The 27,647-nt window shown below is 41.8% G+C and overlaps 1 protein-coding gene across 2 annotated transcripts; it reads left to right on the forward strand.

Annotated features, from left to right (window-relative positions):
- The first annotated feature begins 1,572 nt into the window (after window positions 1–1,572).
- Window positions 1,573–26,531, forward strand: cep162 (centrosomal protein 162). Of its 2 annotated transcripts, none has more exons than XM_056381771.1 (27): window positions 1,573–1,681; window positions 3,778–3,878; window positions 5,126–5,261; window positions 8,118–8,264; window positions 9,047–9,224; window positions 9,564–9,649; window positions 11,623–11,684; window positions 12,536–12,566; window positions 13,077–13,283; window positions 13,536–13,617; window positions 15,214–15,463; window positions 15,714–15,921; window positions 16,039–16,160; window positions 16,891–17,025; window positions 19,162–19,293; window positions 19,393–19,505; window positions 20,038–20,137; window positions 20,254–20,380; window positions 20,476–20,639; window positions 21,232–21,336; window positions 21,427–21,654; window positions 22,644–23,232; window positions 24,597–24,729; window positions 24,800–24,941; window positions 25,017–25,115; window positions 25,796–25,930; window positions 26,023–26,531. In XM_056381771.1, the coding sequence occupies exons 2-27, from the start codon at window positions 3,819–3,821 to the stop codon at window positions 26,197–26,199; spliced, it is 3,948 nt and encodes a 1,315-aa protein (XP_056237746.1). In that variant the 5' UTR covers window positions 1,573–1,681; window positions 3,778–3,818; the 3' UTR covers window positions 26,200–26,531. The 2 variants fall into 2 exon arrangements, with proteins under 2 accessions (XP_056237746.1, XP_056237747.1); XM_056381772.1 differs by having other exon boundaries at window positions 16,042–16,160.
- Window positions 26,532–27,647: the final 1,116 nt, after the last annotated feature.

Consider the following 27,647-nt stretch of genomic DNA (forward strand, 5'->3'; position numbering starts at 1 on the left):
TTTTAAAGTGGGTTACTTCCTGGTTCAGTGGTTCAAGTCTTCATGATGTGAGCTAAGCAGGTTTCCAAGATTCAAGTTGTTCATGCTTAATGAAGTGCAAAAAAATATCTTTACTAGTGAATAACTTCTCCTTTAGATTATTTAAATTATTTTTGTTTTTATGTGTAATTGTTTCCCAAAAGAACAATTGGTATGATTTAAACTGAATTTGAAATTTTGTACATTTTTATACAATTTTATACAGTTTAAATAAGTATTTTTAACCCCAGCAATACTGATAACCCAGAATTTGGGTTATATTTTTTAACCCACTTCCTGGTAGCTTTAACTCAGCAACATAATAATGTTTTACCCATTTTTGGTTAAAAAGCCTAACCCAACATGCTGGTTCAAACCTAAAACACAACCCCGCTGGGTTGAATCAACCCATGGCTGGGTCCGTCCCTTTTTGACCCAGCACTGGGTTACCAAAATAATCTAAATTGGGTTATTTTTAACCCAGCAGTTGTCTGTTTACAGCTATAATTAAAGGTGGAAAGCGAATGGGAATGAGTTAAGATGGTGGAATGAAGAATACTCTGAAGGAAAACAATCAAAAGAGCAAAAAGAGAACAAGAGCAATTATGTATGTGATATAATGTCATCTAACTTAGGTCATTTTGCATTGGAAAAAATACTGGATATATATTAAGATCTGGGAGGAAGGTGCTTCCAATGAGGGAAAAACCCTATACTCCAGTTAACTATAGGCTTATAGCTTTGACATCACATATTGGAAAGAATGGTTGCAGAAAGTTTAACGTACATAGAGAGAAAAAAAATTAGATCAATTGGTATATCTGGAGTGTGACATAAGGAAAGCCCAAGCAAATGTTCTTTATTTGATGTGGAATATGCTTATGAGATGATGTGGAAGGAAGTAAGATAATGTGGGTGTTTGAGGTAAAGTCAATTGAATTATGAAGTTTTTATTTGGTCCGTCTATTCAGGTTTGTGTTGGGAATTCATTTTCAGAGAGGTATACAGTTGAGAATCATGTAATTAGCCCTCTTCGGTTCTCCATTATGATATATAATAAAGATCAAACCTTTGCAAGTTCTAATTTGTTCAGATTCAAATGGAGCCTTGAATAATCTAAAACATGTATCTTCAAAATGTAGGTAAGATATTCTTTACAGAAAATATATTTAGAGAAGTAGGAGAGAACAGAGCTTGAGTAGTAGGATTAGATCAGGTCATACCAAACTAAATTCATCATTGTATCAAAAGCATCCACATGGAAACTGTGACATCTGCAATCAGACTGTGGAGCATATGTTTTTATTTGCCCAAAATATGTACTTGAGAGACACTTATTAAAAGGGTGAAACGCCTGGTTCCTCAAACAATCATCACAAAAAACTCTGGGGATTATTTATTGAAACATGTCTTCACTTGTCTACAAGATACTAGACTGATGACAAGAATAGAAGGATTCTATAACACAGCAGTAGGCGGCGATAATCTCCCATATGGTTGCACATCGACTGTAAAACAAAGACGAAGAAGAAGAAGAAGAAGCCAATCAGGTTGGTCGTATCACCCAAGTGGTGTCCTCGCGGGAACTGCCGTGTACTCCTAAAAACAAAACAAGAGGAGAAACGGTTCAACTTGAGAGGACTACACAAGTCAAGTATTCTATGTGAGTTCTGTCGACACAAGACTTATACATGTTCGCTGATGATAGTGTAGTGCATTATTAGACGTGGAAAATGATAACTTCCTCTCCTAGCTAGCTAAGGAGATATACGACGATTACTTCCTTCAAAATAGAAGTGATGTGCGCCACTACGTGGTGATCAGACATATATAAGGGAGCTGAAGTAGTTTTAGGCGACATTGGGTCAGTGCTTTATTTTATACAGATGTAAAAAAACCGATTTCCCTTTTTTGACATTCTCCCCTTGAATTGAAAAAGTGTAAGTGTAGGAGACGTTTGTGGATACGGTTTTATTTTGACACTTGTGACCGGTAACGCCGTGTTGACAACGTCCCGTTCAGTGTCACTCTTCAGTGTATTTTAAAATGCCGGTCCCTGTTCGGAAATCTGACAGTGTTGTGGCGTACTAACCGTTGTTTTAGTAACCGTAAGGTTTATATGAAAGATTCGGCATAAGATTTTTTGGCCAGTAACGCAATATTTCAGTAAAAATCACCTTTTAATGAATGGTTTACAGTGACCACATGAGTCGTCCGAGGATTATTTTGGTTTAAGAACATTGTGAGGTTCCTGAGTTCTGGAACACATAGCAGATTTGGGGTTAATGAGGTCACTTCAGGTTTAACCCAGGGGTTTCAAGGTTTAAACGGTTGCTTGCTTCTTACCGGGGTAAATCACCATGGTAACTGACGCTGAGCTTATTAACTTCCTTAGTACTGACCAATCAGATTACTGTAAAAACAAAAAACTACGTCATCGTTACGTCTGGATCCCGACATGGACCTAAGAGTTTACAATAGTGTCAAATAATATAGAGCAACAGATATTTGTATAGATTAGTGAATCATGAATTTCCCCTAGGGGATAAATAAAGTATCTATCTATCTATCTATCTATCTATCTATCTATCTATCTATCTATCTGGTTTAACAGAGCTTCTAACGACAGTCTATGGCTTCTAACAAACAGAGGAGAGTTTATCACTAAATAACTACATAATAACTATTAGAGCTTCATTTGAGCTGAACACAAGTTCTTTAATCTGACAGGATTCCTGACAATGATGATGCTTTTAGTGTTTTCTTCATCACTGCAGCTCAGAATAACATGAGGAGACTCTGTGACCACAACTGGAAATAGAAATTAAACCAACAAATGAATGAAATGAATATTTCAGCCAGATTTACCTCATGAGACATGAACTTCTTCTCTCTTTTCTGCTCTGGTAGACTTTTAACTTGTTTTTCTGCATCACATGTCCATAACAGTTTGTTCATCATCAGACAAAAGTGCAAAGTGAAGTGAAAAACTGAGTGAGTATTTTAGACAGCATGCAGCAGTTATCTTCAGTCTAATTACAAAACCTGATCATGCTGATCATACATTGAAATAACGACAGAAAGTAGAGCCACAGCAAATATTTTGACTAGCCACAACACGAAGCCCATAGGTATAGTAAATAACACTGAGAATGGCTATATAACATTTAGGTGAGCTAGTTCCAAGGCTCTCGTACTGTGTAATGTCCCGTAATGTATCATATATTGTATCACAAGGGAAAAACAATATTTTAGCCAGTGTATATCACAATCATTAAAATCCCAAGCTTGATTATACTGTGTTTGTGCTTGAGTGCAAAATAGATTATTGATTTCTCTTTTAATTGACTGTCTGTCCCTGTGGTCCCCTGGTCCAACTCTTTACATCCAGTATGAAAAGTCATCTTTATTATATTTGACAATAAAAAAGAAAAAAAATCAACTCAAGATTCAAGATTATTGTATTTTGTCTTAGTATCTGCATTAAAAAGAACATAAGGTCCCTGTAAATACCATATTGTACCATATCACAGGTATAGCTTAAAGTATATGAGGATATTGAATTTTTGGGGCAGATATTAGGGAGTATATTCCGATATCGATATATCAGCCAATATATACACACACACACACACACACACACACACACACACACACATATATATGTATATAAACATTTGTGATAGGCCAATATCAGCCAACTGATAAATGGGTTGGGCTCTAATTTCTTTCCCTGAATGATTTTTCTCTCGATGTCAGTTGTCTAGTTGCCATTGACCGATGGAGTGGATGGTGTCACTATGTCTCACGGACTGACCAAGGAGGAGCTGGATGAACAGTTTGAGCTGTTCTTAAAGGAGGTAACGTGACACTGTACAGGCTACTGTGGTACTGCTCATGGATTATTTGTGGTTGTGTAAGGGTTGCATGAATTGCACAATATGGAATTAATCATTCATCTGTAAATGTTAATATGATTCATAAACAACATCAGAGTATAAACTGCAAGTTAAAACACTGACTGGATGTTAAATTGTCTTATATTATGTACTGTAAAACTAAAAGAAGAACAAGCAGCAACAATTAATCTATCAATTATTTTATCGATTAATCGATTAATCTAAATGATTCATTTTCCTCCAGAAAATCTAAATGACACTGGCATGATCAATAAACCCAGATTCTGGGTTAGACATTTTCTCAAACACTTATTCCGTGTAAATCCTCAGGCAGCAGCAACAACCTTTTGGCTTGATGACAGTATTTATCAGCTGCAAGGACAAAAGATATTAAAAAGCTCTGACTACTAAATGAACAGACAACACTTCCATGAATAACACAATAACACTGGTTAAACAAGAGTTATAGTGAAGGGATTTAAACTGTGATGTGCTCATCCTCCCAAGTCAGACAGTAACCAGCTGATTTTATTTTATCTTATCCATACACTTATTGATTTAGGCCCAGTATTACTAGTTCTTTTTAAAAAATGATAAATTCAGAACAGGATGTGAATTGATTGACTTTCCTTTTAGCTTCTCATCACAGTTCAATATTAGATAAAAGACACTAAAAGACACTGGGAGTCGGTGGAGGAAATAGATAAAATATCTTTTTTCTGTTTGTTGCTTGTTGAACAGGTGGTTGTATAAAGTTCTTATTGGCCTTTTACTTTTTTATTGCACTAACAGTAACGTAAAGTTCAGTGATAGTGGTTGCAGGCCAGAGGACAGAGAAGCAGTGTGGCCATAGCTGATTTAGAAAATAAATATATGGGGGTTAATAGTGACTGGCCGCAACAAATAAATCAATGTATGTATGGGAAACAATTTGTTGACGTAAAATATTGACATCGACGCATTTTCATAGTCAACGTTGTCGATTATGGCAGCTAATCGCGGCAGCCCTACAAGCAGCTGACCTTTACTGAAGATCACGGTCTGTGTGATAGTTGAGTCTCCAAATCTAAGCAGTAGGTGGCTCGGACTTTTCAAAGTACACACATACTCAACATCTGCGATGGACACAAAAGACAAAGGATGCCATGGTTTAAAACACAGTCCTGTCCTGAAGGCATCTCTCTGACTAAAACCTGATTCCCTGTCAGTCTGTTTCAGATGACTCGGTGGACTTGGGCGGCTCTGAGAAGCTGCCTTGTGCTAAAAGCAGCGAGAAATCAGCCCCAAAACCAGCAGCGTCATGGTGGCAAGATGACGAACACAATGGTGGAGGAACAGGGAGAGGTAATAATGAGAAGTGGACTCTCTATCACACTGGACATGTTAGCCTTTGGCTCTTTTCATAATGAGGTTGTGTAATGTCAGAGGGTACAGCTGTGTCAGTGTTTAAGCTCTACAGTCCAGGAAGGAACTGAGGGAGAATATTGGAATATGTTATAGGATTTTATGACTGCCATTAACAGCTGACAGTCAGCAAACGCCCATAAGAGTAGATTGTAGGGAAAAAACAAATGGAGAAAGAGAGAGAGAGCAGCATTATTCCTCCTGTTTGATATAGATAAACCATGTACAATGTAGTGCCACTATTTATGTTGATATGTTGCGTACTTGTAGGATAGTTAAATGTATATTCTCTACATCCCCATCTGAAAATGCATTTGGTCCTAAATTAGAACTCAAATAAGATATATCTATATTTGTGTTTTTTTTCTTTACGCTTGTAACTGGTTTGAAGATGGCGGGAGTCTGTTGGAAGAAGGTGATGTCAGGTCCTTCTGTGCACCAATCAGGATTTAGCAACATTTGAATCACAATCTGATGTTTCATCATGTTCTTCAGCGAAGTTTAATCTTGCAGTTTTGTGAGTAATGGTTTTTGTTTTGGATGCCGACCATACAGGTTTACTTCATGCAGTGTCCTCCACATTCTGATCAGTCACTGAAACAGCAGTTTCACAGATAATCCTTGTGCCAAGTCGGTTTTATATTGTAAGGTTGTGTAAATGGTGAACTGTGTGTGGCATCATTTTTCAGGATAGCCAATGCACCTTCTGTTATGGTTAGTATGGTTCTTCCTGACTACTGCTGCAGCTGCGGGGCTTCTCAGTTTTGTGGTGTACTGTACATCAGAGGACACTGGGTGGCAGTGTGGGGCTATGAGAGACATGAAAGTCCTAGAGGAGATTCATTTCTTACCCATCTTAACATAAATGAGGATTTTCAGCCTTTAGCATGTAGATTTTTAAGGTCTATGAAAATGGAAAGACTCAAGCTGGAAGGTTAAAGTTATTACTCTTCTCTGAGGCTTGAGGAAATACAGCAGAATATTCATGCTGGTATTTACTTAGAGGTAATTATTCATGCAGTGATTTTGGTTATTTAGACCTTTGTAAGGAATTAAGACTTGGCTGAAACACAGATTCGTCCAGGTTCCATCAGCCAGTGGTCCCATTTAGTACCAAGAAACTCACCTGCAGCTGATTGATTAGTTTCCTACACTCACTGAGCACTTTATTAGGAACAGCACACTTACACTTGGGTAGTTCCTCAGTTCTTCATGTCATTGATCCACCAAATGTTGAAACTTTCCCCATCACATCATGATGCATCACATCATTTCTGCTGAGTCATGCTGCCATTCTCCTGTTCTACTTCATCCCAAAGGTGTTCTACTGGATCCAGGTCTCAAACCAGCAATCACACCACGGTCAAAGTCACTGACTCACATTTCTCTTCACTCTGATGTTTGATATGAACATTAGCTGGAGCTCCTCACCTTTATCTGCATGATGTTATGCATTGTTCTATTGCCACATGATTAGCTTATTGAATGAATAAGCAGGTCAAGTCAAGTAAAGTCAGTTTTATTTGTATAGCGCCAATTCACAACATAATTTATCTCAAGGCACTTTCCAAATAGAGCAGGTCTGGACCTTCTCTTTTTAATATTATTTACAGAGACCCAACAATTCTCACCAAGAGCAGCACTAGGCGACAGTGGCATGGAAAGACTTCCTCTTAAGAGGCAGAAACCTCGAGCAGAACCGGACTCAGGGTGGGCGGGGCCATCTGCCTCGACCGGTTGGGTTTGAGAGAGAGAGAGAGAGTGAGAGAGAGAGAGAGAGCACAGAGGAAAAGATGAAGAACCTGCAATGATAGCAATATTAATAATAGTGATAGCGACAGTAACAGCAATAGTAATGTAATGGCAACTGTACTACTGATAAAGTAGTAATGACAGCTAATGACATTAATAATTATCATTATTAGTTATAGTAGATTTGAGCAGGTTTAGCAGCAGGTGTTGAACAGGATCATGGGGCAGTAGGTGGTTTGCAGTCTCAGATCCAGACTCTACAGCTGCAGCTCTGGAGGCGGGAAGACCTGCGGAGAGGAACAGGAAGGAGATAGAGAAGGAGAAGGGAGAGAGAGAGGCACACAGCCTGGGCACTCATGTGCTTCAGGGAAAAAACAAATAGTTAGAATGATTCAGTGATTTTCGGAAAGTTTACAGTGATCTCGTCGGCAGGACAACTTGGACTATACTGTACTATACTGTAGTTTACTGGTTTATTGAGACCGAGGCCCACCCACTGGTGGTAGGATGGCAACACGTACAGAGCCTGAGGTTGTAAAAGAATAAGAAGCTAACTGAAAGTTAACGCATAAAAATATGCACAGGTGCACAAGTGTTCCTAATAAAGTGCTTAATGAGTATATATGCAGGAGAAACAACGTGTACACTTCCTGTGCGCTTGAACAGGATAAGGACTGTAAGAAAAGCTTTGTATGGATGAAACTGGAAGGAGAAAACAGTACATTTGTGGTGAGGACACAACAACATGAACACACCTGTAAAGTTTTAAGCATTCTAATAGAGTGATCGTTTGTGCGTCCACAGTTATTTGATGTGTATTATATTTGTCCTCATGTGCAACCTGTATTATCAGTGTGAATATGTTTTTGGCACAAGATAAGTAAATACATTAAAATAAATACCTGTAAATTAAATAAATAAGTTGTATGTTTGTAGTTGTCATTAGTTATCCTGAGATAATGAGTTATTAGATTAACTGACCTATATGTTCTACATTAAGGAACACAAACCTGATGTGTGCCTTTCAATGACATGTTTGTGCAGGTCTGCTGGGTTCTGGGAAGTCTTTGAGGAAGTCTTTGAGGAAGTCTCACCCAATTCGAGAAGAGGACGAGGATCCAGGAGACACTGGTTTGAGGGAAGAAGGACTAGAAGCAGTTGTGCTCAGCAGAGACAACACAGAGACACAGGGTGAGTCCACAGTGCGCAGAAGTGAGCTTCTGTTTTGGAGCAGTTTACCTGCATGCATCATGCTTGTGACATCTGACAACATGAGACAGCAAAGCTGTTCAACCTTTATCTCTGTGTTTCCAAACTCAAGGAAACAATAAATTGAAAATACATAGAATCAGAAGACCACTTGAAAATTTGACAGTCAAGGCAGAGAAACTTGGTGCCTTCCCCTCCCTAGTTACAAACACTAATACCCTTTTTACGTCAAAATTGGTGCGCTTAAGTGGGTTTTAGCACGCTAATTTTGGCCCATTTCCTTTGCTGTGACGTCTTTCAGAGCACAAACACTGTCAACACACCTGTCACCTGCTCAGCACCGTACTGTCAAATCAGTTTTAGAGCTGTGCTGGTTCTGTAGGTATCTTTGCATAGTGCTTGTGTACCGCACTATTTTCTTACAGTGCTTACATATTTTGTGTCTTGTCTGTCACTCTGTCACCGTTTATTGTTTTCACCAGGTACCCAAAATGCTGTCACACAAACTATTTCAAAGTGGCGGGAGCGTTTTCTATGCTAATTTCACCATCAGACTCTGTCATGTCGGCTGTTACATACTAATATCGCGAGACAGCTGTCCAAAATAACAAGTCATGGAGGTCCACAGCAGCCTATAAGGAGTCTCTCTGTCCTGTCAGACAACTCACATTTCTCCTTTATTCTCACGCACATTGTGAGTTTTTCCAGTTCAGAATTACCACAAGTGTGATTACCATGTGTGTTCTTGTTATGTGTGTGTGCAGACTCAGTGATGGCACCAGCTGTCAACATGAGGAGTATGGGCTTGGACACTCTGGAGGAGGAAGAAGAGAAAGCCAGGTTTTTTGCTCAGTTAGAAGCAGGGGCCTTGTCAACAATAGATTACTCCAAGCTGAACAGAGAGCTGGACTCTACTAGCTCTACCATAGGTACCAACCTCAGGTATGGAAACCACCTCGGTCTGATATTACTTCAACTAAAAGACTGAAACCGTTCAGAAATAAATCTATAGTTGTCTCCTGCTAGATCCGATGACAATATCATACACAATGATAATAAATAGTTTTGGTTCAGTTATCTGTATTGCTTTGGTTAAGTAACTGAATCTATTTAGGGTTAAATAAATTGTATGAATGCCCACTGTGATTTGACGATAGCTAAATGAATGGAGCAGTTACAGACCCTGTGCTTCCTTATGGGCCATGTGATGCAGGGGCTTTGCTGCTGCTGAAGCTCAGGGTTGACGCTGCACTGTAATGAGGATAAATATCTCCCCTCCAGGAAAGCAGAGGAAGCAGAGGAATCAGAGGAGCAGAGTCATGGTCAAAGCAAAGCCAGAGTCACAGACATCACTAGAACCTCTCCAGGTAACAGGAATATTTTTTTATCCCTCTGTGCTGCTGCGTTTTAATCAGGTCTTTTCTTTCTCTACTATAAGTCCATTTCACTTTTCAAGGTTTGAATGAAAAGACTGACCATTTGCTCCAGAAACTGACATCACATCTGCCCAGGGCCGTCTCAGAGAAGGTCCAACAAACTTAAGCCAAGAGCACAGAAAGACAGACACGAATATTCCTACAAGCACCAGCCACAAGCACTCGGAGAACAGAGGGACTTGTCCCACAGAGGGACGGATGGATGAACAACCTGCCAGACAGGGAACTTACTAAACCAGATGTCCCAGCCAAAGCACTAAACTTCTCCATCATACCTCAAGATTTACTACTAGTTGACCTCATCCCAGAAACACAGTCAGTCATAAGGAAAACAACAAAACTAAACAACTGAACAGAAATGGAAGTAGAACAACTCAGGCTGAAGGTACACACTAAGAAATGAAAGTACAGGAATGGACCTAAAAAGTTAGCAAGGCTTTGTGACTCCAGCTGTACCCAAGCAGGGTTCAGCTGTACCTTTGAACATTGTATCTTCTTGTCATAAGACCTGAGGAGCCATTCTCTAATCACTGAGTGCAACCAAGAGAAATTTCATTTTGGTTTCAGACACAAAACAGGAACAAAGTTCAGTAAAAGTACACTTACAAAATGCTAATTCATAACTCACATACTGTATTAGATTCAATTCATTCAGTGTTTTAACAGTGGCTTTGTAAGCCTGCTTTATGACCCTACAACATTATTAAAACTGTAGCAACAATGTGAAGACTAGCTGAAATCACCCAACTATTTTCTTAATGAAGCTGATAGAATTATTCCAAGACCAAGGCTTGAATGGAAATTGTCGCCTATTTTATTACAACAAACCCAACTCTCTATTTAAATCAAGATTTTGTAATCAGTGATTTGCTCCATCATCTGCCTGAACCTTAATGTTGTTAAAAGTACATTTATATACCTTTTGCTGTCAGTAATGATTTTGTACCTTGAAACAAAGGTCCACAGTTGTTACCCTAAGGATCATTTTAGGACCTTACAGGTTAGTTTTCTGAAAAATGTACCTTTGGGTTTCAAAACAATACCCCTATTTCTTCCAATACAAAGACAACCAACCTCCCCTTCCAGTAAAGGAAGACTGTGACGTCACTGAGAACCAAAATATCACCATCCTGCCGGCAGATAAGGGAAGATGCATGCTGGTCCTAAACACAGCTGAGTACCAGGGTCACCACACCCCTCAGTGGTGAACATTTCTGACTGGTCGAGTGCATTTTATTTCACCCACAATGTCCGCACCAAGCGAGCGAACACATTTTCCACAGCACGAAGGTCCAGTAGAAGGTAAAAAAACTGAAACAGGACAGAACAGAACAGCCGGAGTGGCGAGGGTTGCCACCCGTCATGTATAATACGGGATCGTCCCGTATTTGAATATAAAAGGCTGCGTCCTGTATTAAATATAAACGGGACACAATGTGCCGTGTTTTCGTTCATGTTATGTCCTCAAAGTGCTGTGAATAATGTAATGTCAATAATTTTGCATAATCTTTTGGGGCTTTAGGCCGCAGTGGAAACACAGACAACAATGGGCCACAGGAACCTTTTAGTCCTGAAGTTTGGTCGAAACGCAGCTAAAGTAGAGAACTCATCCTTCAACAGAGGAGCAGGTCTACAACATCGCTTACAATGACCTTTCATCCTCTCGCAGGGGATTTAAGAACCATTCACACTTGGCATCATCGTTACAGCAGCCAGGAGCACTAATGAACCAAGAGACATCAGTTGCCTTGATAACGAGCCCTCAGAGGTTAAAATATCTGGGTCCCAAAACATCTTCAAGCATCTACCACTTAGTCCAGTTGTTCTCGATTCAACTTTTCCCAGATAACCTTGACCTGGAGAACTGAGAATCTTCAGACAACCTTTTCTCTCTGCTGTTACAGGCTCTCCACACTACAGTGAGGACTTTGAGGATGAGGAGAGTGGGAAAGAGCCACAGGAGGAGGTTTGTAGTTGGAATCTGATATGATGATGATTAAACAAAGTGGTCTTTGTTAAGTTAGGATCTTCGTCACCTCAACAATCATCCAAGATGGGGCGTGAAAATTCCTTTGTGACATGGAGGGGTGGGAGATTGTAACTTGTCCTTTTTCAAAGATGATCTCTGTTATTGCATGTGAAAGCTAAAGAGGTACATTACAATACATTGTAATCCAGTGTAATCCTATGTAATGTCACGCGTCCCCTGAGAGTTACAGACATAACAGTGAAACGTGAAGGTAAAATTTAATGAGGAAGCTCTAGTCAGACAGGCTGAAATTGGTCAAAATAGCTTAACAAGGTAAAAGTATGATTATCTTTGGTTTGGAGGTCAGCTCTGAAACAAGTTCATTAAGGCTACGTCCACACTACGATGTTTTCATTCTAAATCGGCTTTTTAAAATGAAATCGATCTCCGTCCAGACTAACACACCTGAAACTGCACACATACATACGTTCATGAACACTGAGCATGTGTGAGCCGCTGTAAATACGAAGCAGATTGTCTCCTCTGCAGTTGATCAGTTACACAAAATGCTACGAACGAGGAACAACAAAGACAGTAGCTGTCGGGGCTGATGAGATGCAATACAGAGTTTTCAAAATCAAAAAGTCTCATTAGCTGGAAAACTCTGGAGTCGTGTGGATGTCAGGAGGGAATAATAAAAGTAAAACATGGTAGTGTGGACATAGCCTAAAACGGTTATCACAATGTGATGACATGCTCGAAGATTTATCTGTGTTTGTCTTGAAATATAACAAACTGACAAATTATATTGTGACATGGTTCATTAATTAATGTTCTCTGCTTTTCAGAAATCTAAGATGTCTCCAGTTATTGCCAAAGGTAAGAGAGAAAAAAATATTTCACTGAGATCATGAGTGGAAGATGGAAAGGAATATTATCTTTTAGTCAAAGAGAAATTATAGTTTATGAAGTTGAAGACAAAACAAGCTGTACACAGCATTTATACCTTTACACTACACCGTAAACCATGTTAACAACTAATAATTACCTCACTACCAGATATATATATGTATGTGTAATCTCAAGGTTGCCTGTATAAATAAACAGTATTTTGGGACTTTGCTGCTGTAATTAAAGAAGACTAGGTCAAAACCTAATGTGGACTGCGTATAGTCAATGTGTGAAATTGAGGATGTATTTGACATCTGTTGTGGAACCGTGTTGTTTCAGACAGAAGCAGTTATCGTTTTCCCGTCCAGCGCTTCTTATTGTTTCTTATCAAACAGATCCAACAAGGACTTTATGATATATGGCACTTTCTGCACTAGATTGTTTTAGTTTGATCTTAGGTTGTTTTTATAAATTACAATAAATGCGTGTTCTGTACAGGTCACTCATATGTGCAGAGTGGAGGCTCAGAGATGGAGGCTCTTCATGAGGCTTACAGACAGATCCATGTTGTGGAGGATTCAGACGACTATAATCACCATTATTCACCTGTGGAAGGGGAAGAAAGGATCCACAGACCTGTGTCTCCATCCTTCACTCCTCAACATGCCAGACAGTCTCTTCAGCCTGCTTCTACCAATGAGTCAGGTCAGACACTTACTGTAATCATTATCTGTGGGAATGGTAGATTCAACGTCTGTCATGTCTGTGTAATTTACTGGTCTAACTACAGGTATGATGCGTCTATAAAAGCAGGATCCCAGTCAAGGAGCTGACTCCTTTGAATGCATTATTCAATAACACTGTCTCATTGCAAAGTTTCCTCTGAAGGATACGTCCACTGAGATATTCATGACAGGACTGAACTAAGAGTAATAATTATTTTGTGTTTGTATTTAGACATACCCACTGCAGAAGAGCTGATGAGGCCGATCCGGCTCGGAGAGGACCACATCAGAGGGTTCAGCCTCCAGCCTGTCAGGTGAGGTCTGCAAGGTGTTACAATTATCCAAAATGGTGATATCACAAGACATTATTTCTGTCACTCACATGTTGGTCCAGTTGTTGTGAAATGTCTCAGATTTCTGGACTTTCAAATTTGGGGACATTCTGCATCTATCACAGAGATCTGGCATTGATTGGTCTCATCGGTTCATTCAGTAATTAGAATTTTACTTATGCTTAAAGTGGCAGTCTCAAAGATTTCAGTCCAGTGGCAAATAAATAGGCCTACAGCATCTTTCCAGGAATGCCACCACAGACACCCGATTGGTAAAACTGCAAATATGTAAATATTGCAACACTTTGATCAGTGGGACAGAGGCTCAATAACCACAGTTGCCCCGCTGCCCCAGAAAAAACACGATGGCAAAAGACGGTGGCAAAAAAGATATTTGCCCAGCAAGCTCTGAAGATTGGCTGCAAACCTGCTGCTGTAAGTTATCAACTACACGAGGCGACTCACCTGTGGTATTTTGCTGTCCTGCTCTGTGTGTGGTCCTGGTCCTGTTGGCGTGCTGCAAGGTGACCCTTCCTATTAGTGCTAGGGGTGGAATTTCTATGTGTCCTATGATGTGCCGCGGCAGCGTGTGCAGAGCTTAATCTGGAGTTGTCCATGTAGTGCTGGATGATGTGGCAAGAAATGGGTGACTGATGTCACCAAAATCAATCGCTAGAGACATGATTGACCTAATGTTACCTGTGTTCCCCTCTTGGCTGTCCACTGATTATCCCCCAGAACAGAGGTGCTGCCCACTTTATATCTTCAGCTCCATGTCTGTAGTGTCTTTAAGCTTGTCCTCTGGTCCTCCTCCTGGTTTAGGATCTCTGCTTTTAAACAATTCTTTCTTGTACCATGTTTTTGTATCTTTTTTGAATATCTTTGAAGCTCCTGTCAGTTGTGAGATTAACACTGTTTACTGTCGCTGAATTTTTTTAATTTATTTTTATTTCCCAAGTGAAACATCCTTTTAATTGTTGAATTTTTCCAAAAGACAAACATTTTCTGCTCGAGTAAACAGAGCTGCGTGATTGGGTGCAATACCTCAGTCTGCCATTTTTTTTTTACTTTGAAGAGTTAAAAACTTAAAAACTTAATTTACCCAGAATTCATTGTACCACAGTCCAGTTTAAACTGCCACCGACACTTGAAGATTTGTGAAGTCAGCTGTAGAGGCTGAAAACACAGACTAAAGTTTGAAATGTAATCGCCAAGAGACATTTAGAGATATTCAGACCAAATATTCTGTTGTTCACAATTTCCCATGAGGACCATCAGCATGTCACCTTCTTGTCAAAGCTTTCTTTCTTACTGGGAACAGTTCAGTCTGACAAAATATAGACTCTATCGAAATAATGATACTAATATAATACATGTTATATGTAATGTATAGAAAGAAAGTGTTTAGAATTTAGAATTGGGGGGTAAGTTTTGATACACTTTTTACATAAATAAAAACAAGAATACATTCTTCCTGAAACTTGAATTTTTTCAAAGCAAGTTACAACAAACAACAAATTAACAAAAAATGTTTTGACAAGTTTTAGTTTTACTGTGGTTTTTATTCTCGGATCACAGTGCTGTGGAACTTGACCAAGAAAAAACATCCTGCTCCTTGGAAAGGACATTCCCAGATGTGAAGCGACCAGGGAAGGCTGACCCCACTGCAGGGATAAAGGGAGCCAAGGGACTGACTTCAAGCTCCTCAGATCCTCCCAACCAAGACCTGACCTGGAGCATCAGAGAGGAGGTAGAGAGGCTGATGGAGGATCACAACAAGTCTTCTACTTACATTTCCTCTCAGGCTGGCAAAGTGAAAAAACAACTGGTGAGACAAACGTTAAACTTTGTGCTTGGATTTGTAGTTGGTTTTATCAGACAGAGCAGATACAATTATTTGAAAAATAAAAACGGAACTTTGTTTATTAGAATAGGCTGATGTGCAGTGAAGAAATGGTGCAAAGTTATTCTGCCGAGTCTAGAGTGTCTAGAGTGACATTAAAATCCAAACCTTTTAGCAGCCATATCTTTTCATACAGTATTGTGTGACTGTGATGAATTATGGACACTTTTCCCAGACCTCCCGCAGCTCCACCATTTCTCATCCTTCTACACCTCCACTGAGGAAACCCACCGTGGCTCCTGTGCGAGTCAGGAGAGCAGAGGGGAGACCAGCAGTGACCTCCAGGTCGTCAGGGATCAGTAGAGCTGCTGCTACAGCCAAAAGCCGCTCTCCACAGCGTCCACAGAAATCCACAAAGAACCAAGAAAAAGAAGAGGACACAGGTTACTAGAGGCACTCGCACACAAAATATCACGTTATCAAACTGCTCAGATGATTTAAGACGAGGGTCTTTGTCTCTATGATGATACTGGTAACAACCTATATGTTTGTTTGATTAGCAGAGCCAGGTCTGAGGGTGAGCAATGAGCTGGTGGCATCTGTGCAGTCTTTAGTGTCTGTGCTCCAGCAGCAGGCCGGAAACCAGGAAACCAGACCGACACATCATCCTCCAAACAACAGTGTAAGAAAACACTTGACATTAAACCGACTTTAATAATGAAAACCTTGCAAAAAGATCTTCAGTTTTCTACGGACATGACTTCATGCTAACACTGATAAAGAGACTACCTGGTTGTCCACTGGTTGGTGATCATACAGACAGTGTGGAGGAGGAGCAGTAGTAGAGACATTGTAGTTAAACCAGTTCTATGTGGATAAATGTAAGAACAGACCCATAGTTGTTTGCACATCACTTTGTGACGCTGAAAAGATCCTAAAGCTTGACGGACCTACAGTGCTTGGCAACTGTTGCTACGGTGCTGGACAGTTGCTGTTGGGAGAAGGATTATAGGATGTTTCCAGTAGGGCCAAAAAATTAATTATAATATTAATGTAATATAATATTTATTAACATTTTACTGTGACACTTGAAATTCAGCTCAGCTTCCTCCATTTCTCTGGATCATCTCTGAGATGTTTCTACACCTTTGACTGGAGTCCACCTGTGGAAAACTCAGCTGATTGGACATGATGTGGACAGACACACACCTGTCTATAACCCGAGAAGAGCTTTTACCTTATAAATGCTGTACATTTCAAAAATGTTCCATAACATACAGACACTGATATGTCCGGTACCTTTTGTAAATCTCATAATATTGAAACAGTTTTTCCTTCATTGACACCGTTCGTTCAGGTTTGATTGAGCGCGGATCAAGATTCATCTGATGTGTTGATGTGTGGCTTTGCAGAGGGAGGAGAACAGCTGTGTGGCGGAGGAGCTGAGGCTCCAGCTGGCTCAGAAGGAGACGGAGCTGCAGATGATGAGAGCAGCAGCAGAGGAGCTCACCTCACTCAGACAGCAGAACTTCCTGCTTCAAAGCAAGGTGCACAAACACGCTCACAGCTCACAAACTGTCTGGACTAAATATTGATTTCACCCTAGTTGTAAAAAAAAAAAACATTCACATCGTTAACATCGTTACATTCTGTGTTTACTGCAACGTGTAATTTAGAGCGAGAGCTGTGGACTGGATGATGAAATATTTACATTCAGATCCTCCTTTTGAGGTGTAGCTATAGTAAGACCCGGAGGGTGAACAGTCAACAGGGAGTGGTTGTGGTTTTCAGGCCGCTTCACTTTTTAGAAAGTTTGGCAAATTTATGAAAAATCTAAAATCTAAAAGTATTCCTTTGCTGCGGGCCTCCTGATCGTGGTCAGACGCAGCATCCTGTTTGCTTTAATAATCCTTCAGATGAGTCCACCTCTAAGCCCTGTCAGTTCCTGCCTTGGTCAGGGAGGTCACTGACAGAGCTTCAGGAGGACGACCATCTCATCACCTGTCTAATACCATCTCTATGGTGACGCATGGTGATGACAGCATCATACTATGGAGGTGCTTCTCAGTGGCAGAGACGGGGAGACTTTTACTTTTACCTTGCTTACGATTAATGCAAGATTTCTTTGGCGCTCATCAGTTTCCCTTTTGTTTTGAGCCACAGCCTCTTCATGTTCGACGACGTGATTGTGTTCCAAGTGATTAAACAAATTGATGCTGTTACCTTTAGTCACTCTCCAAGTCGGATTTCCCACTGTCAGGTGGTCGTGACTGATGAGACCCCAGGAGGCGACATTTCTAAACAATCTCGGCCTTTGTCCGTCCAGACCACAACACAACCCCGGAGTTTTCAAACTAAAATGTTTCCAGCAAGGTTTCCAAAAGTCTCTGTTTTAAGGGCTGGAAAACTCCAGCGTAGCCTGAGGCTCAGTGTTTGTACTCCTGTCATCTATATGACCACCTCCGCTTTGAGTGAACGCCGACTAACAGGGTAGAGCCGCGTGGGTGAACACCAGCTGCTATATTTTTAAGGGGCATTGGGGTAAGTGTTAACCAAACTAACCGACATGAGCAAGATGAAGTTGGTGAGAGGTTCTAAACGTTTAATTGTCCAGCTTTAGCCAAGACAACACTGGAGTGGCTTCAGGACAAGTCTCTGGCTGCTCGTCAGTGTCCCAGCCTCCCTGACAGCAGTTAAGAGGATCTGTCAGGAAGAATAAGGCTCTAAAAAAGTTATGTAGTAAATGAGAGATTTCTTTTTTTTGATATTTGATAAATTTGAAGTCTTCCACAAACATGTTTTCACTTCGTCAGCATGGGTTATAGATTATAGATTGATGGGCAAAAATGGAAACTTACAACAAAATCTACAACACAGTGCAGTGTGGAGGGGTCTGCAAACTTTCTGAAGCTGCTGTAGAAGCTGAGAGAGCAACAGGAGGCTGAGGCCTGATTGTGTGTGTCACAGGTGAGTGTTATAATGTACAAACTTTCCACTGTTTAATGTGAATACACAACCGGAACAAAAAGGTTCTAATTAAAGCCCTGACAATAAAGTGGTAAGATTGTTGTAGCCAGGTGTTTTAGTTAATGACATGACACAGAGAGTTGGAGAGTCTGGAACTGTTGCGTTGCATTAGAGCTGCACAAACAATCGAGATATTTTTAAAATCACAATACGGCCAAGTGCAACATCTAACTCACAGGTACAATGTGTCACAACAACAGACCATAATTGAAGTGTTGTGGTGCTACAGAGCCACATATCATATTCTCCAGACGTAAAGGAACATGTTTGATTGGTGCCAGACCAACAAAAATCACATCATCATCATTTTAAAAATGTTTTCATTGAAAATGAAATGGGGAAAAAAAGATCATTCCAACTGAAAACGTGACTCATATCAAAATATCAGCCAAAATAATCGCAGTAGAATTTCTTTGCCTATCGTTCAGCTCTACTTCACATCTATTTGCAGCACTCCACTCTCTGTGGGTAAATCACAAAAGCACTAAACAGAAGAACAAAGGAGAGCAGTGATGCAGGAACCAGCTCTTTACCCGTCATACTCCCTCGGTCATTTTAATGCAGGCTGTGTGCAGGTGGTCAAAGACAGAGTGGACATCCCCGACAGTAACAGCGGTTTATCCAAGCAGTGAATGTTTGTGTTTTTCACCGATCAGCTGAGACGTGCAGAAGAGTCCAGTCAGAGGAAGAGACTGAGCGAGGACACAGAGACTGCAGCAGAAGACAAGCTCCAACACATCCATAAAGAAATGAAGGAGCAGGAGACGCTCATCAAAGGCTACCAGCAGGTCCGTCTCACTGTCACCGTCCTCACCTTGTCTTTTTTCCCTCTTTGTTTTCTTCTCTTTCTGGTTGTGTTTTTAATATTTGTGCCATCAAACCCGCAGGAGAATGAGAAGCTGTACTTACAGGTAAAGGCTGAGCAGGCCAAGAGCAAAGCCAACGAGGAGGCCATGTTTAATGAAAACCACAGGCTGCTGAGTGAGCTGGATTTCACCAGGTCGGTTCACTCATGGTTTTCTTTTGTTTTCCTTCACTATTGTACTGCTGCCATCATGGCTGTTATGGTTTTGATTTGTTTGTGTTCTCTGCCAGTGCTGTATTAACACTGAATGATATTTGAACAGTGCAACTGAAGTTGCAGCATGAATATTAACAGTACTTTTGGCTGTTTGAGTGTTACTTTAGTTTAGGATTGGTTTAATATTGGTATCATGTAACTTTTGTTTAGTTTTTTCTGTTTGTATTTTGTGCCTTGACGTCAAAAAAAATACAATCACCAGAAGCAATCTGACAAATTCATTCATTCAGTAGTAGAAATATTTAAATGTATTTTGCCACAAAATGCTACGAAAGATCTTCCTCTAGAACTGCACCAGTTTGTCTGACTCACCGTTAAACTAATTAAACAGCACTTAAAAACCAACAAAAGTAACGGTGTGTCTATCTGAACTGTAACTTAATTGTAAAATGCAATTATAATATAATAAAATGTTAATGTATTCTCTGTGGCATTGTTCCATATTGACCAGGGAGCAGCTGAGTAAAACCTCAAGGCCTGTGGGAAACATCTGTTTAATGGATCACACTCAGCGCATCACAGACTTGTTAGCTCAAATCAATATGTTTCAGGTAAGAATGAGTGTTGGAATGAACATCTGTTTCAGCCCCTTCACTTATCATAAGATATATAAAAACGTGTGTGTGTGTGTGTGTGTGTGTGTGTGTGTGTGTCTGTGTGTGTGCAGAGGAATGAGGAGAAGCTGTCTGAGGACATTCACAGGCTGAAGCAGGAGAAACAGGCTCTGGAGGTCGACCTGCAGCTCATGAAGAAAGAGAGAGAGCTGGCTAAAGCCCAGGCTGTCTCCACCTCAGGTGAGACTGCAGACGCAACAGTGAAAATGTGGATTTTAAAAGATTAGAGGCAGCTCCTTTATTATTTGGACATTTATCCTTTGTCAATGTGGCAGGTGATAAGACCTTTGAGATGAGTGTGTTGAAGGACCAGCACAGGGAGGAAGTGTCAGCCCTGAGCAAGAAGCTGCAGTGGTTTGCTGAGAACCAGGATCTGCTGGACAGAGACGCCGACAGACTGAAGGCTGCCACAGCAGAGATCCGTCAGCTCAAAGAGCAGGTGAAGCTCCACTCATTATCACCTTCATGGACTAAAGCTCATTTACCTTCAGCGTGAATACCAACCAAATCCTTCTGCTCTTCACCACACCGCCACTTTAAAGCTGAATAATCCACAAGGTTCCCCTGAAGTCTTCCATCCCCTTAAAGGGATAGTTCAGGTTTTTGGACATGGGGTTGTGTGAGGTAGTCATGCGTACTCGGTAGATTACCTGCTGTAGATTCTAATCAGTGCGCTCCAAGTCAGGAGATCTGACCGGGGGGCGCTGAACTACCGTATTCCTACGCACAAACTTACGGAGCGCACTGTATTACTGCGCTTTCTGATTCTCTCAGCTGACCTTTGGCTGCGGCGTATTACAGTGTACTCCTACAGTTCTGGTGGAATGTGTTGGAGGTAGAGGGTGGGGAGCTCAGCTGGAACTGGAGGTGCTCAGTGCCGCAGCATGGACCAATCAGCAGGACCTCTGTTTTATTTCTTAGCTGCAGGTAGTGTCGGATCGACTGGTGATTCCAGCTGTGACGTGGAGCGGGAAGTAACAGTTTAACAGTTTGCTTACTGTGTGGGAAATTAAAGGTCGTCATGATTTCAGGTAGAGAAACTGAAAACGGAAGTGGGCAGAAGAAGCAGCGAGCAGCAGAAAAAGGTGAAAGAGAAATCGGTGGAGACGACGAGGATGCAGGAGCTGGAGCGACAGGTGCCTCACACAAACCAGCTGATTCATCAAACTTGTTACACTACAACTCTGTGTCTCTTCAGTGCTTTAGAGTCTTTGCCTCTTCACCAGGTGAAGGAGCTGCAGCAGATACTCCGACACAGAAACCCAAACTCCCTGCCTGCTCTGATATACGCCGCAGCCAGCGCTGCTGAGGACGAGGACGCAGCTAAGACGGCTCCGCCCACCGTCACTGTGCTGGAGCACAGGGTCCGGCGCCTGGAGGCCGAGCTGGAGAACCACGACGAGGGCGCCAAACACAGTCTGAGGGCCATGGAACAACGATTCCACAGTGTCAAGGTACAACAACTGAAATCAATACCACAGTCAATATTCTAATAACTGATCTAGAGACTTCCTCCTACTTAGTGTGTGAGGAACATTTCAGAGCAGCTCTGCAGGGATCACAAGGTCAATCAATAAGCACCAGTTTTTAAACATTTTTTTTTTTTTTTTGTTCTCAGTTCTAAAGTTATAATTATTATTTTTATGATAACGATGCATCAAGTAACACTGTGAAAGCAATGATGACCTCAGTCTTCGGACCTCAGTTTTTTTTTTTTTTGGCCAGGATCACTTTTTTAAGTTTTTGTTATTTTAATTTATGAAAAGAAGCTCTGAGAGGCAGCAAAGAAAGAAAGGAAAAAAATGAGAATAGATTAAACTTTTTTTTAATCTATAAAAACAACCCCAGAGAGGAAAGTGGGGAAAACATTGAGGGGGGTGGGCATTTTTCTTTAACACATTTTTAGTTTTTCTTCCTTCCCAGAAAAAGAAAATCACTTGCCTCCTGGATGTTGTTTATACAGATGTTTATACAAATTTGTATCTCAAAATTGTATCCCTGTGTGTGTGTGTGTGTGTGTGTGTGTGTGACACACACACACACAGTGTGTGTGTGTGTGTGTGTGTGTGTGTGTGTGTGTGTGTGTGTGTGTATGTGTGTGTGTGTGTTGGAGTGTGTGTTTGAGTTTGCGTTTGTATTTGTGTTTGTGTTCGTATCTGTGTATGTGTGTGTGTTTGTATTTGTATCTGTGTGTGTTTGCGTCTGTGTTTTTTTTTTTACGTCTGTGTTTGTATCTGCGTGTGTGTGTGTGTGTGTGTGTGTGTGTGTGTTTGAGTTTGAGTTTGCATTTGTATTTGTGTTTGTGTTCGTATGTGTGTGTGTGCGTTTGTGTTTGTATCTGTCTGTGTGTGCGTCTGTGTTTGTATTTGTGTTTGCATGTGTATCTGTGTGTATTTGTGTTTGCGTTTGTGTTTGTATGTGTGTGTTTGTGTGCTCCATGTAGCTGCGCTACGAGCAGCAGATCTCAGAGCTGGAGCAGCAGCTGGAACAGAAGCAGCGGGTCGAAGGGGAAAGCTCAGCTGCTGGGATCAAGCCCTGGATGTCACAGGTTCAAACTCTGGAGGCGGAGCTACAACAGGTGAAGGAAGCCCACCAGGCGAAAGAGAAATCTCTCGGCGAGCAGATTGAGTCTCTCCAGCAGCAGCTCAAAAACAGGCCCCCCCAACAGGCCCAACCAAGTCCGGGCCGCCACCAGCGTCAAGCCGAAGCAGCGTTTGGTGTCCGGATAGAGCGGCTAAACCACGAGCTCGCCACCAAAACACGAACCATCCAGGAGCTGAGCCGCACTGTGGAGAGACTGCAGAGAGAGAGGAGGAGCATGCTGTCTGTCCCCAGCTCCCGACCAGAGACCTGCTCCCCAGAGACCAAGACCAAGACCCTCTCTGCAGAGACCAGACGACCACCGGGACCAACCAAGACCCATTCTGCAGAGTCCAGGACCAAGACCCTCTCTGCTGCTGCCAGAGACGCATGTGGAGAGGAAGTCCCAGCGGCTCAGTATGAGAAGACCTACCAGCCCACAGTCTTCTCAGGTAGGAACGTGGTCCACTTTCTTCTGAAGACTAAAATCCTTTACTTACCCTTCAGTCAAACACAGACCAGATGTCATGTGATGCAGAATGATTTTTGCTGAATTACAGGTTTGTATCCAATAACCAAAGACAAGAACACGACTCTCACGAATCATGAGAATCTCATGATGAGAGATTTCCACTGTGGTCTCAACAGAACGGGTCTTAGACATGCTGCCTGGATCCTGTGCTTTTCAGTCACTGTGAACAGTGATGCACCTGTTCCAGTTTTCTCTTAAAGATTCTCATCAGGTTGTAGTCTGATACAAGCCGAGTAGGTTAGGGTGGGAAAACATCTCCATGAAGGTCGTGTTAGTCCAAACGTCCATGACACCAGGCGAGCTTCTGCTCTGTGGTTCCCTGGTCCCAGCTCTTCAGACAGCACTCTCCTCACACCTCTAACACCCTGACATGTCTAACTCACTCTTACTGTGCACTTCTTTCCCTGATCCCCTTCAGTTTGTCTTATTGAACAGATATGGTACTTAGCACGAACCTCCTTCTGCACCGAAGCTGTGGTGATTCCTTCACTGTCTCTTTGGATAAAATGTAAATGTGAGAACTCCAGCTCTGGTTATGAGAGGTGGTGATCCCTGAATGCTCCTCATCATCGTCAACTTCCATTTTACATGTTTAAAAAAAGTGTATTCAGTTTATGAGTTATGATGTTTTGCTTTACTTTACATTTTTATTCCTCCTCACCGGAGACGAGTCAGTTTCACACCAGTGGTTAATATTTTATCTGACTCTGGAGGAGGAGCTGATTCTAGTTTCCAGTCTTGTGTTTTCATTATCTCTCCAGCCACTGTGGGTCAGAGCCACATAAAATCATGTAAACGTTGGTTTGGTACTCTCGCCTTGACTCCTCTCTCACACTCTGATCCCTCCTCCACCTCCCACTTGTGGCTGAGAACTAGGCCTACTGTCAGTAAGATGTAAGAGAGATTATATTCATACCACCTTTTATGTGAAAGTGGCAACTGGTTTGGTTTTTACTCGACATTACATTATTCACAGCACTTTGAGGACATAGCATGAACGAAAATACGGGACAAATTGTGTCCTGTATTGATTCAAATCAACCAAGTACAGAGAAAACAAGCACTAGAATTTTGTTAGGAGGCGGAGGCGGCAATTCTCTATGCAGGAAAAACCCTGATCACTCAAATGTCCTTATATACAGTTATTACAGCTGTGACAGAGTGGCTGATTGTTTTCATCTTGTGAGTCGGAGTCTATGAGTCCACAACGAGACTCTTCACATTTTAGACAGGAGGAATCATCGCGGTGAGTGAAACCTCTTCAATGTTGTGTGCCCGTGACAGGGAGTCATATCTCTGAGGTTCTGCAGGAGAACGAGGCTCTGCGGAGGCGTCTGGAGCTGCTGCAGCTGCAGACTGAACAGGAGAAGGAGGCGTTGAAGGCTGAAGCTGTACAGACCAAGGAGGAGCTGTGCAGGTAAGTGTAACACCTGTTCTCCGCAGAGCGTCAGTGTGAGTGAACTACAGGACACACTGTGATGTTTCAGGCTGAAGCAGCAGTCTGCAGAGCAGCTGTCCTCCATACAGACTGAACACCTCAGGGTGTTAGACCAGCTGTGTGCCACCCACGCCCTGGAACACTCCTCCTCAAAGGTCGCTGAACAGGCCAATCGCATCAACAGTCAGGAGGTACAGCTTCACCCATCAGTCATCAGGAAGTGCTGACGATGTTTCTGCTGCTTTAAACCTGGTGTTTACCTGCAGGTCCAGGTGAAACATCTGCAACAGCAGCTGGAGCAGCTGCAGGGAGCTAAAGAAGCTCTGGTGACATCCAGGACCAGAGAGAGTGCTCTGCAGAGGCAGGTGAGCAGCAGGCGAAGGGTTAATCTGGTGATTTATTTAATGCAAGAAGACTTTGTTATTATTGGTCGAATATTAATCATTGACTTTATGATAGGCAAATAAAAACTGTGTAAACATTATCACACAGACTCAACAACACAAAAAACATGGTGTGCTTAAATAAAATCTGTCCAGTCACATCAGAAAACTGAATAAGTAAAAGTGAAAATAATAAAAGTACAAGATTAAACGCAGCGTACTTAAATGACAGTAAATCAAGAAAAAGAAAATGTGAGTGAATGGAGTTTGAACATTAACGACATATTTTAGCAGCTGTGACACCAGCGCGTGTTGAGAGTAACTCCATGACGTGTTTCCAGACCCTCTCACAGTGGGACAGAGTGTTTGCCTCAGTTGTAATTTGTGGATGATTCAAGTGTCACTGAATGAAGACACGTCCTCTGTACTCGATTTGTCCCAGTTTCCTCTGAATGCAACACAGAGCTGGAGTCCCCCCGTGCTCCATCAGTGTTTGTATCTAATTATATTTTTAACAGTTGGTCTAAAGGGCTAGGATCTTCTCGTTCTGTATTTCAAAATAAATGTGTGTCTGTGACATTATTATGTTTCATTTGAATTCTTTTTGAACTATTTTGTATTTGTTTTTCATCGTTCTCACACTGAGTCACTGTTTCCATCAGCTGAGCAGACTGCTGAAGGAGCTGAAGGAAGCTAAAGAGGCTCAGAGTCCAGAGGTGAAGCTCCTCTGTAGCCTGGAGAGGAAGCTGGTCACCATGGAGCTCAGACACCAACACAGAGAGAAGGAGCTGACGCAGGTGCACATGATGGGGGGTGTTACCGTTTGTAGGCAGAGAATTGAACAGAGATACTAACTGACCTCAGTACCTGTTTGTCCCTCTGCCTGCAGGTGATTGGTGGATCACGCCAGATGCTGGAGGCCAACCAGCAGTCAGAGGTGGAGCACTGGAAACATCTGGCTCAGGACAAAAGCAGAGAGCTGGAGGCTTTCCGTCTGGAGCTGGACTCCATCCTGGATATCCTGAGACACCTCCAGAGACAAGGAGTGGTGTTCCCCCCCTCCTGACCCCCCCCCCACCACCACCACCACCACCACCACAGCCCCCCTCAGTCAACACACACACAACTTCTGACTGATTGATAGTCAGTGTGATGTTGGTCAGACATGGACTCCAGATCCAGATCAGTGTCTGACTAATATCTGTAATATTCACACATCCCATCTTTTTCTCTTTGTAGCAGCTTTGTATTTTTTATTTGTATCACTGTAACTTATTTAATATTAATGAAAATAAATGTTCAGATCTTGTTTTAGTGTGATTCAGTTTATCCTTTCATACACTGGCCTCTCAGTCCTTTGTATTCAAACAGCTCAAAGAGAGTTCAAAGAGCTCTTTCTCTTACCGACCACGCAGGTGTGAAATATGTGTTAAAAACACAGCACTAGATCTCATCTGTCAACACGTCATTGTAGCAGCTTTAATAAACTCCACGTACACTAAGTGGTAGAAAAAAACATTGTGATGACTTTGAGCCTTATCAGGAGAGGGTGCTAAGAATTAGAAAAGACTGCTCATTAACAAGAAGCTCAGCAGATACAAGACTGACAGTGGGACCAAAAGATCAGGAGGTCATTATAATTATTTAGAATTTTTCTCTGGGAACCATGTTGGTTAAAAAACAGCCTCTATCATCAGGAACCAGTTAATCTGTGTATTAAAGCTCCATATTTTGCTTTTCTCCTGTGTTTTATTTGAAGTGTCCATCCATAAGAAGATACATTTGTGGTTCATCTCTGTAGTTTTACATCTCCTCTCTCAGGCTTCTCTCTGGAGGTCAAGTAACAAGAGGTCGGTGAGCCAATCAGAAGAGAGGAGGCTCTGAGCCTTTTCTAAGTAACAGTCTATTAACGTTTAGAGACAGGCTCATTTTACAATGTGGGGGTTGTACACTGCTCAAAGAAAATAGTGAACACTTAAATCACACATCGGATCTTGATGAACGAATTATTCAAGTAGAAAATCTTTACTGATGTACATTGTATAATTTGTTTATAATTTGGGCGTTGTCCTGCACCAGGAAGAACCCAGAGCCCACTGCACCAGCGTCAGGTCTGACAATCACCTAACAGCAGTCAGGGTACCGCTGGCTGAGACATGGAGGTCTGTGCGACCCTCCAAGGATACGTCTCCCCAGACCATCACTGACCCGTCGCCAAACCGGTCATGATGTTACAGGCAGCACAACGTTCACCACGGCGTCTCCAGACTCTTTCACACCTGTCACATGTGCTAATTGTGAACCTGCTCTCATCTGTGAAGAGAATTCTGGTGTTCTCTGGCGATGCCAGTCAAGCTGCTGGTGCTGGGCTGTGAGCACAGGTCCCACTAGAGGACGTGGGGCCCTCATGCCACCCTCATGCATTCTGTTTCTGACAGTTTGGTCAGAAACATGCACACCAGGAGCCTGCTGGAGGTCATGTTGTAGGGCTCTGGCAGTGCTTCTCCTGTTGCT

Source organism: Seriola aureovittata, chromosome 7, assembly GCF_021018895.1.
Source record: "Seriola aureovittata isolate HTS-2021-v1 ecotype China chromosome 7, ASM2101889v1, whole genome shotgun sequence".
NCBI lineage: Eukaryota > Metazoa > Chordata > Actinopteri > Carangiformes > Carangidae > Seriola > Seriola aureovittata.